The sequence below is a fragment of the Cannabis sativa genome, chromosome 2, assembly GCF_029168945.1.
Source record: "Cannabis sativa cultivar Pink pepper isolate KNU-18-1 chromosome 2, ASM2916894v1, whole genome shotgun sequence".
Lineage (NCBI taxonomy): Eukaryota > Viridiplantae > Streptophyta > Magnoliopsida > Rosales > Cannabaceae > Cannabis > Cannabis sativa.
In genome coordinates, this window is record NC_083602.1 from 37,803,150 (window position 1) to 37,814,416 (window position 11,267).

The 11,267-nt window shown below is 30.0% G+C and overlaps 1 protein-coding gene and 1 long non-coding RNA gene across 2 annotated transcripts; both read left to right on the forward strand.

Annotated features, from left to right (window-relative positions):
* The first annotated feature begins 5,657 nt into the window (after nt 1-5,657).
* Nucleotides 5,658-9,858, forward strand: LOC115718637 (exonuclease 1-like). The gene is made up of 5 exons (XM_061110509.1): nt 5,658-5,856; nt 6,301-6,475; nt 6,565-6,643; nt 8,752-8,834; nt 9,810-9,858. The coding sequence occupies exons 1-5, from the start codon at nt 5,769-5,771 to the stop codon at nt 9,811-9,813; spliced, it is 429 nt and encodes a 142-aa protein (XP_060966492.1). The 5' UTR covers nt 5,658-5,768; the 3' UTR covers nt 9,814-9,858.
* Nucleotides 9,859-9,862: 4 nt separating this feature from the next.
* Nucleotides 9,863-11,014, forward strand: LOC115721079 (uncharacterized). Its single transcript, XR_009686249.1, has 3 exons — nt 9,863-10,002; nt 10,274-10,493; nt 10,695-11,014. It is a non-coding gene; the product is annotated as an uncharacterized LOC115721079 (long non-coding RNA).
* Nucleotides 11,015-11,267: the final 253 nt, after the last annotated feature.

Genomic DNA, 11,267 nt, shown 5'->3' on the forward strand with positions numbered 1-11,267 from the left:
CATACAAATCTTCTACTGCTTGACCAGAAGTTGTTTCGTTCATTTTTTTTATCTGTGAATATTTCAAATTTCATATTGTCATTTTATGATGCAAACACAAATTTATGTTATAAGATATTTTAATTTATATTTTATACTTACTTTATTTTCAAACCATCTTGAAAATTCATTTTTTTGTACTTGGTCAATGTCGGAAAATCCTTGAGATTGTAAGAATAATCTATGTTCTCTGTTTTCATAACAAGTACTATGAAATATTAATTTTATGCTAAAACATAAATATTATAATATTTGGGAAGGAAAAACAAATTAACTTACGTTAAGTATGTGTCTAACTCAGGACAATTATTCAAAATGTACCATTGAACTTGGTTTCGTTCCTCTTGAGTTAGTGTGAAAGATGATTGTTTGCCAAATGGTCTTGTAGGCATGTTGAATATAGACAAGGTAGATTCTTTTCTGACGCCAAGGTTTTCAGAATTACGATCAGGGCGATTAAATCGTGCCTCTATTCCACGAAGATACATGGAACAAAAATTTAATGCCTCGGTAATAATGTATCCTTGAGCAATACAACCTTCAGGTCGAGCTTTGTTCTTTACATATTTCTTTAAATGACCTAATTCCCTGAAATTTATTATGTTTTCAATGTATAATTTTAAAATATTGTACTCAACAGTTATCGAATAATACAAATTTAACTAAAATACACTTTATGATACCTTTCGATTGAATACATCCATCGCATTTGTACTGGACCTCCCAACTTAGCTTCTAATGGCAAATGCACCGCAAGATGAATCATCACATCGAAGAAAGCAGGAGGAAAAATACTTTCCAATTTACATAAGGTAAGTACAATGCCCTCTTCCAATTCATCTAAGTCTTTCACATTTAATGTCCTCGCACATAGTTTTCTAAAGAACAATGATAACTCAGCAATTGCATCCATCACCTTTTTATTCAAATATGGCCTTAAACCAATAGGTAACAACCTTTGCAGTAAGATATGACAATCATGGCTTTTCAACCCAAATAATTTTCCATCTTTCATGTTAACATTTCGAGAAATATTTCCTGCATATCCATCAGGAAATTTTACAGATTTTATGAACGTACAAAATTCTTGTCGTTCCTTTGCCGATAGTGTATAACATGCTACTGGTTTCAACCATTTATTCCCTTTCTTTTTCATGTGTAGCTGCTTCCGAATATTTAAGTCTTGTAAATCAAGTCTTGCCTTTTCAGTATCCTTAGACTTCCCATCGATACTAAATATTGTACCGACCACACTCTCACATATATTTTTTTCAATATGCATCACATCCAAATTATGTCTTAGTTTTAACTTAGGCCAGTATTCTAACTCCCACAAAATACTTTTTCGCCTCCAGTTTGTTTTGTTTTCATAAGATGCATCCTTCATTTGTTGCTTATCTTCCTTAATGATCTTATCATTTTTCCCTGGCCTACATTTCCATAAACCTTTTACTTTGTCCAAGATTTCATCTCCTGTTAAAATTCTTGGAGCCGAACGTCTTTCAATTGTGCCATCGTACTCTTTATCCTTGCGCCATTGGTGGTTCAGATTCAAATATCGACGATGACCCATGAAACATGTTTTTCCTCTTACTCGAAATGAAGATGTGTCTTCCTCACAAACAGGACAAGCCTTATACCCTTGAGTGCTATACCCAGACACAGTACCATATGCTGGAAAATCATTAATCGTCCATAATACTGCAGCACGCATTGTAAAATATTCTTGGTCAACAATATCAAAAGTACGCACCCCATTTTCCCATAATTCCTTGAGCTCATCAATTAGAGGTCGTAAAAAGACATCTATGTCTTTGCCTGGAGCACTGGGTCTGGAATTAGTAATGCCATCATTACGAATTCTCGTTTCATACATTTCCATGGAGGCATGTTATATGGCATTAGCAACACTGGCCACATACTATGTGCGTTTGATAAATCACCGAATGGATTGAATCCATCTGTTGCAAATCCCAACCTAACATTTCTAGTTTCTTTTGCAAAATTAGGATATTGTCGATCGAAATCCTTCCAGACTTCTGCATCAGCTGGGTGTCTAAGTTCACCATCAGTATCAACACGTTCTTCCTTATGCCACCTCATATCAGTTGATGTATGGCGAGACATAAAAAGTCGTTGTAGACGTGGAGTTATGGGAAAATATTGCATCTTTTTGTATGGGATCTTCTTGCCTTTAGTTCCTTGAAATTTGTATCGTTCATGATCACATACAGGACATCTTTCAGCATTTTCATTCTCTTTCCAAAATAAAGCACAATTGTCCTTACATACATGAATGGTTTCATATCTTAAACCAAGATCACGCAACATCTTCTTAGCCTCGTAATATGACCGTGGAATCTTATTGTCTTTGGGAAATGCTTTCCAAAGTAAGTCCAACAACGAGATCAAATGATTTGTTACTCCAATCACACATCACTTTAATGTGCATTAGATTAACAATAAATGTTAAGCTCGAGAATACTGTGCATCCGGGGTACAACTCCTTTTCAGCTTCAGCAAATAAGTTAGGTAATGAATTCCTTGCATTGTTGTCGCCATTTGAATCTCCAAGGTTCACAAACTCACTATTTCTATGAGATTGATTAGCCAAATCCTCTAATGCTGGTATCATATCGTCATCATCTTCATCATCACTATCATATAATGTGTTGTCTTCCTCAACGATTGATTCTGCATTCTCTTCATCCTCGTGTATTTCTGTGATATCTTCCCCGTGGAACTCCCATAAAACATATTTTGTATAAAATCCTCTTACAAATATATGGCGCTCAATCGTCTCCAAGTCATAATAGTATAAGTTCATACATGAAACACATGGACATCGAATCTTATTTTCATCATTCAAGTGAAAGGATGATAATTTGAGAAAATTTTTAAGTCCATTGAAAAACTCCTCCGATAATCTATCCTTTTGGAAAATCCAGTTCTTATCTATCATTTTTTATTGTATCTTCCGATAAACACGATGAATTATACTACAAGAAAAAATATTTAATATTAATAATTTTGATAAATACTATATTGTATTTGAAAAAATATATGAAATAATATAATAATAAATAATATGATTTTTTTGTTTGGGTTGCTCTGGTAGTTTATATGTGAATTTTTGTTACGATTTAGGTTGTTCAATTACTATGAGGGTTTCTATGTGAAATTATGTGAAGATACAAAAAAAATTATTTTCAAGTGTAAAAGTAAAAAAATCCTATCAAATATTCTTTAGTTATTAATAATTATAGGTGCCGTTTGGTAACACTTTTTTAATCACTTTTCTGTTTTTAAAATTAGAAAAGTCAAAATATTTTTCAAAAACATATTCTATAAAACTGTTTTTACTTTTCAATATTTTTAATTGAAAATTAAAATTTTAAAAACAAAAAAGTCACTTTTACTATTTTTTTAAACAATTTTTTTAATCAATGTTTTAAACTCCGACTCAGACCCAAACTCGGCCCTAGCCCTGGTACCGAACCTAGCACCCGATCCAGACCCGGACCCAGACCCGACTTAAATAAAATCAAAAAACAAAATAAAAATAAATTTTACAGAACACACTTTTGTTTTCAGCTTTTAAAATTAAAAAACAAAAGTGGTTATAGAAAACATTTTTGTTTTTCAGAAACAAAATTTTAAAAACAAAAATTCTACCTCATTTTTGTAATTTAAAAATTAAAAAACATAATTGTTACCAAACGGCACCATAGTGTATAAATTTTTGGGGTTTTTTCAATAATATACTTAACATTGATTTTATTTGCAAAAATACCTTTAACAAATTTATTTGCACAAATACCGATGTGCCACATCAGCATAAATGCCAAAATTTAAAATTATTACCGAAAATTAAAAAAACTTAAAAATTCTCGCTTCCAGAAATTTCAGTGTTTTGCAAGTAAAAAAAATAGTAATCTTTTGGTTGCTTTTGATGTAAATAATATATCAATTAGTTACTTTTCATTAAAAAAAATATATTTCAAAATAATTTTTCTCATACACATTTAGTTGCTTATTTTGATCAAATAACTTTAAAACTACGATTTTTTTTTTTTAAAAAAATTAGGCTATATTATTTAAAATACTTTGAGGTTACCTTTTTTTTTTAGCAATTTTAAATCATATTTTAAGTTGTTAGAAACACATATTTTTTCCTATATAAAAAAAGATGAACAAGATAAAAGTAACATTTCCCTTTCTTTTATAAATTATTAATAACTAAATATTATATTTGGATAAAATAAGTATACTATCTAATTTTATGGGTTACTACAATAAATATTATAATAGTTTATATTTAAGAGTTTGCTAGAATCTAAATAAATTTACTTTAAATAAGTAACAACAACACATCCTATCTAACAGAGAAGATATCATGTTTAAAAATTTAGTTTCTTATAAATTATTTTAGAAATTAGTTGATATTTAAAAATTCGATTTTCTAGTAAAGAAACTAAAAGGTTACTTTTGATTTTAATTATTTTTTCCGACATCAGTAATAAAATATATACTTCCCATATGTTAAAACGATCTCCTTGAAAAGTAGATCGTGGTGATATAATTTTTGAGCTCAAATAATTATCGGTGTAACCAAAAAAATTGTTTAAACTTTTCTTAAAAAAGACAAAAAAAAAAAAGAGTTATTTTTTAATATTAAAGAAAATTATGAATATATTATGTATATATATATTTTTTAATTAAGCCTACTAATTCCTCTCACGTAGCTACTATGAAAGTGGCCAATAAAATGATATGGAATGCTTACCGGAGAGAGAAAACAATTTAGAAAAAGAAAAAGTTTAAGAGAAATAAAATGATATGAAATAAAACTTATCCTAATTTGAATGTATACCGCTTAGCAATTTAAGAGAATTAATATTGGGTATATCCTTAAATTAAATAAGTCATCATATATCTATAAATAAAATATAATTAACGTCTCCTGCTGTAATTAATCCTAAATTTTATTGGCACAACTAAAGTGACGATCTAATATTTCTTATTTATTGTTGAAGTGTATAAATAAATTCATATTTATATTTATAATTGATAATTTATGGTTTATATATAGTTTCAACTCAAAAATAAGTGCTACACAACTAAGTATAAAGAATATAATACTAATTTTTGTTTCAAATATATATACTTAATTGCTACTATTTTTGAAAATTAAAAGTTATGATACTCTAATTTTTTTAGTAATTAATTACATTTGTCATTTAAAAATAAAACATATTATATTTTTTAAAAATAATGTCACTCAATTTATTTTTTGTTAAAAAAATATTTTTTAAAATAGATTACATTTAATTAGTTTTGGTAGGCTAATAATAATAATAATAATAATAATAATAATAATAATAATAATAAAAAAGAGTATATACAGCTAGCTGCAAATATACGCAATATCAAACAGCAGCTGTATCAACCCTAAACTGCTCTTTCCCTTTGTTCGACTTCGCCGAAGAACGGCAGCTCTCGCCCTAAAATCGATCTCGCATCAACCCTAAAATCGATCTCGGTCTCTCCCTCTCGTTCTGCTCTGTTCGATCCCTCTCGTTCTGCTCTGTTCGACTTCGGCGAAGAACGGCACCTCGGGCAAGACGTTCGCTGCGTTCGACTTCGGCGAAGAACGGCAGCACGAAATATGGAGAGTTCAAGAGATTTGGCGGTGGGGACAGTGGCTGTGGGCCCTACTTGTCAGATTCATGAAACCTTACATTGAACCCATTCACATCAAGAAATATGCTGGAAAACGAGTTGGTATTGATGCATATTCATGGCTTCACAAAGGAGGTATTTTTTTTTTTTATGTATTTTCTTGTTATTTTATTATAATTTCCTTTCTGGGTTTGTGTTAGAAGATCGAAATAATTCAAAATACATAAGAAAGATATTAATTTTATTATAAGTATTAGTAAAAAAGTTATAATATAAATAGATCAGTTTCAAAACAGAAAAACGAGTGAAGAATAGAATGAATTTCGTGGATTGGACTACTCTCTTCATTTCACACTAGCTACAAGCTTTTTAACTAATTATAATTATTTTGGACTATATCAAATTTGATTGAAAGAGTAGATATATGAACTAGGCTTGAGTCCATATTTATTTGTAAAATGACGCTAATATATCGATCATATTAGTCAAACTTGGTCAAATAATATTGGCAAACAAATCTTCAAAAAGTTATATAAGAATTTATATTTTTTTTTTTGGGTTTTTTTTTTTTTTTGGCAGCATATTCTTGTAGTATGGAGCTGTGTTTAAACTCAGATGGTGAGAAGAAATTGAGATACATTGATTACTTTATGCATAGAATCAATTTACTTCGACATCATAAGATAACTCCAGTGGTTGTTTTTGATGGTGGTAATGTACCTTGTAAATCTACAACTGAGCAAGACCGCCATAGGTATGTTGTTGTCAATATAAACCACTTCAGTGATTTTGATTGTGTTTATGTTTATGTGATTTTGATTGTTGTGTATTTGAATGGTTTAGGAGAAGAATAAGTAATCGCGAAATAGCAATGGCAAAGCTTAAAGAAGGCAATGTTAGTGCAGCTACTGAGTTCTTTCAGGTAATTTGGCTTAATTTCCCCATTTTTGTGGAACTTGCAATTGTTGTGTTTAGATGGCTTTTGAATAATGTTTTTATTGGATGTAGTGTGTCCTTAGTCTTTCAAGTTAGCTGGTGAGTACTTTGGTTTTGATTTACATTATGCACACTATGTTAGACTGTGGTCTTTTGCACAAAAAATGTTTGAAAATATTGAATCATTTATAAAGAAATGTCTTTAATTAAGTAGGCTCTTAGTTGGATTAAGGATCAGTCTTGGCCAAAGGTGGAGTTTGAATCTAACTGCCTGGTAGTCATTGAGGATTGTCGCAAGATACTTTGTTCTCTAAACAATGTTTCTTTGTTTTTTCATTAAATGATATGTTAATATGGTGATAATTGGTTTGCTATAGCGTCATGTTCTTTTCTAGATTGAGTTTTCAATAAGAGTTTTCAATAATTAATCCATGTCAATTCTATATTTCCTAGTTGATTTCAATGCATATTGTTTTAGTGAAATAGTATAGAAATTTATTCAAACCTGTTTGTGTGTACCCACTCCTTGTATCCTTTTTGAAATTCTTTGAAACACCTCACCAATTGAAACACCTGAAGGGATTTTTTAATTAACAATCTAATCAATGCAAGATTATAATGTCAATCATGATATATATCAAATATCATTTAGCTCATACCTTTATACAACTATGGCACTTAATTGCTCTTTAGATTTGTTGAGGCTGTTGAGGCAAATTAAGGTTTTTGAGAGAAAAAAAAAATCGTTAACAGTGAATGTGAATAGAGTAAAGAAAAAAAAATGACGATAAAAATTAATGTATGGTATATATATACATACACGTATTTATTTAAAAACCGAATTCAAATTTTAATTTTTGAAATTTTTGTTATTTTTTAACCTTGTTTTGTGGGATACTTATCTTTTTTTGAAATTTAAATTTAAATTACTCATTGTTTGTTTATAATTAATGTTTTTATCTTATTTTAAATCTTATAATAAATGTTTGCTAGGATATACGTCTTTTTTTCCTTTATTTTTGGATAAATTAAATTTAATATTCTTAAGTTGTTTGTTAATTTTATAACTAAAATGTTCTACATTTGTGGTTTAATTATTTATAGGTATAATTTTTAATTTAAAAATACATTAATTAAACTGAAAAATTAATTTTTGATCAAAAATTAAACTGAATTTTTGATTTAATTTTTGTCACCTACTGCTGCTATGATGACGTTTCTGCTGTGAAAAAGGTTGGATGTTGCTCTGCATAGTTTGTGGAATAAAAAGTCCTAGTGTAATATTTTCTTGTTATTAAATGGAAGTAATTATAAAAATTAGTTAAATACTAAATGTAAAAGATGATTGCTCTTGTTGTTTCTAGTCTAGTCTCTCATTATCAGCTGCCTTTTACTTTGTTTATTTCACAACTGAAGCAGCACAGGTGGCCTTATGTAATTCAGCTTCTCTCTCTCCCTCTCTCATTTCGTGTCATTTTTTTCTTTGGCTTTCTTGGCTCGAATTTCTACTTCAAACATTGGATGGTAGGGGTTTATCTCTCGATCCATGTCTGTTACATGCTTGTGCTTTTCTCTTGTCTTAATTCTTCGATGGATTCTCTTTGATATTTTCTTGGTAAATTTCTTGGCAACTTTCCGAGGTTTAAGGATGGCCAACTTGTTTTCCTGCACTTTCCTTTCGCTTAATTCTACATGTGCATCTTCTTTTCTCGGTTGTTTTTCCTCTGCTATATTTACTGTTCCTTGCTTTGACGGGGTTTTGGGATAACTCTCAATTTATGCTGTTTTTGTCTATATATGTATGTATGTGTGGTATAATTTTTCAGTCCAATGTTTAATTCGGGTAAATATAGCAGTTAGATTGAGTGTGAGGGATGAGAAACTCTTGCTGTTGGACTAGGTTAATGTTTGATCAGATGTGGAGTGCATACAATATTGTTCATTTTCTTGGAATGACTGGAACAGCAGGTTAATAAATGGTCTTAAACTTATTTGTCCTAATGATTTCTGGATAAGTTAACACAATTTAGTTTAGTTTTGATTACTTTACTTGTGCATAGATTCTTCTCTAAATTTCTTTGGAAATTTTTCCAGCTTTCGATTCTGGGTAATTTCAGCAAGCAGGACCTTTTTCCCAGCAAATGTTTGTTGCCCCTACTCAATTATGGAATAAACAAGTACATTCTGTGATCTTGTTTGTGCTACATTTTTGGTGATGTTTGTGCAAATTGTCATAACGTAGATTAGAGACTTATCCATTGTCAAATTTTATTTATTTATGTTTTAAAGTCATAGCATAGTTGTTGTATCTATCCATGGAACTGAAGTGTTCCCTGTGTCTCTGTCTGTATGTATATTGTTGGCTTTATGAGAAGACTCCTTTTAAAAGTTGTTTGCTGAATTTTTTTTACTGTTAAATATTCTCCTGTACCAGTTTAAAACAAATTTAAAAAGCATATATATATAGCTTAATATACTGTTCCTACTAGTGATTGGGCATGGATTGTGTTATTTATTAATGTAAATAATTTCGATATATAATTGTCAGCATGAGCTATATCGTTCTTGCTTCGATCTCGTCCATCTTCTTCTAATCCAATGATGAAGCTAGCAAACAAAATGTAACCATATATATATGGTCGACATAATACGTACGTACACATACGTATATATATACTTGATCATCATCAAATATATGCATATATATATAAATACTTAATCGATCAATGTATATTGAATTTGTCACAATTGATCAGGAAAACACCCAAGAAAATGGCGGTTCTGAGTTTCTTGCCTATAATTTTGAGGGACCAAAGGAGGCAAATCATCGAGCCCACAAAGGATATTATTGGATGATCGATGCCGAGATGGGATGAAAGAAAACTTGTCCATGTTTTTCCAGTCAATACATTGACTAGTAGTACTGGTACTGCTACTCCTTATTTCGTTACTACTATTTTCATAGTTTTCATGATGATGATGATGATGATCGTTGTTGAGAATAGTATTAGTAGCAGTACAACTTGTGTTTTGTTAAAAGTTGTTTGCTGAATTTTTTGTTAAATATTCTCCCGTACCGGTTTATCTTGTACATTTTCTGTCTGTTTTTCACTCAAATATCCTAACTGAAACTTGTATATTGATATTTGCAGTTGAAAATTTTCAGATTTTGATTTGTAGCTCACTTTTCTGATGAGTGGCGTAGTGATCAGTTGGCTAGGTTGGAAGATATTATAGATGCAAAGAAGATAGATACACTTTACAAAGATTTTGAACATAAACATGACTAATAATTTTTGTTCTCCCCTCGAAGATCAGAGAGGAAAACATGAATTTCTGATTGAGGTGATTATTTGTAACTTCATTTTTTTTTTCTTTGGTCTTGGAGTTTCATTTTCTTATGTTTCTTCCGTTATATATTTTTTTTTTCATGACTCTTGAAATGTTCCCTTCATTGGATCTGAAAGTTATAAACTGGCACATTTTTCATTCTCTTCTCAGTCCAGATATATAGTTTTTTCTTATTTCTTGAAGCTCATATTAAAATAAAACATAATGCTTTATATATATTCTTCAGAGATTATTTTTTCTGGCATTTGTCTTTGTATTATTACAGATGACTGGTCACTTGGCTACACTTCAATTTCTGGAGGGGAAGACTTTTGCATTGGGGGTCATAGCTTGAATGTCGTTTTTTCTCCGAATGGAACTCTGCTACAATTGTGAGTATTGGCCCGCCAAAGGAAGAGAAGAGAGATGGAAAGAAGGATATGTCCAGTGAAAATGCATGGGTTAGAATGCTCCTCAACTCATTGTCAAGTCAGCAAAGTTGTAAGGTAACTCAGCTAATCTATCACATATAAAGAGTCTCAATTTAATGCCACTGTGTTGATCATAGATCAGCTTTCATTGTAGAGTTAAAATCAGGGAAAAGACTTTGAAATTCAACCCTTGTTTTTCATGTCCTCTAGTTAAACCAAGACCCTTTATGTAGACTGTTAATTGAGTAATTTCTTTTCATGTTGTTGTTGGTTTAGGTGTTCACCTTCAGAACCCAACAGCCCTTATTGCAGCCGAATACCTTGATCTGGTCAATTACACACGAAGAGTGTTGTGGGAGTCTACACTAATGGCATCACAAGAGGGCTCAATCTATTGTATAGCAAATAAAATGTTTGGTGAAGTACTAACAGAATTGGTCGGATATAAGCCATCCAAGATTTATTTGATTTTTTTAGATTTGTCTATGTTATATATTTTAAATTATGTTAGATTATGTTAGAGATTTTGTATTATCAACAATTTACTAATTGTATGTATATATAAGTTATTAATTCTATTAAAGTGAGTTTAGATATTTTAATAATAATTTTTTTAATAATTCTACAAATATATAATTAGAAATTTGCATTACTAGAATAATTAAAATTAAATATTAAATATAAATTTGGTTGAAAAATCACATACAATTCAATTTAAATTTATTTTGCAACAAAATTTCAGTAGCAGAATTATTATATTTTTAAGTACTAAAATTGTATTTGTTACTAATTTAAAGGTGATTTGCTACCAAAATGTAGTAGCAAAAAAGTTTTAGTAGTCTTTCAAAG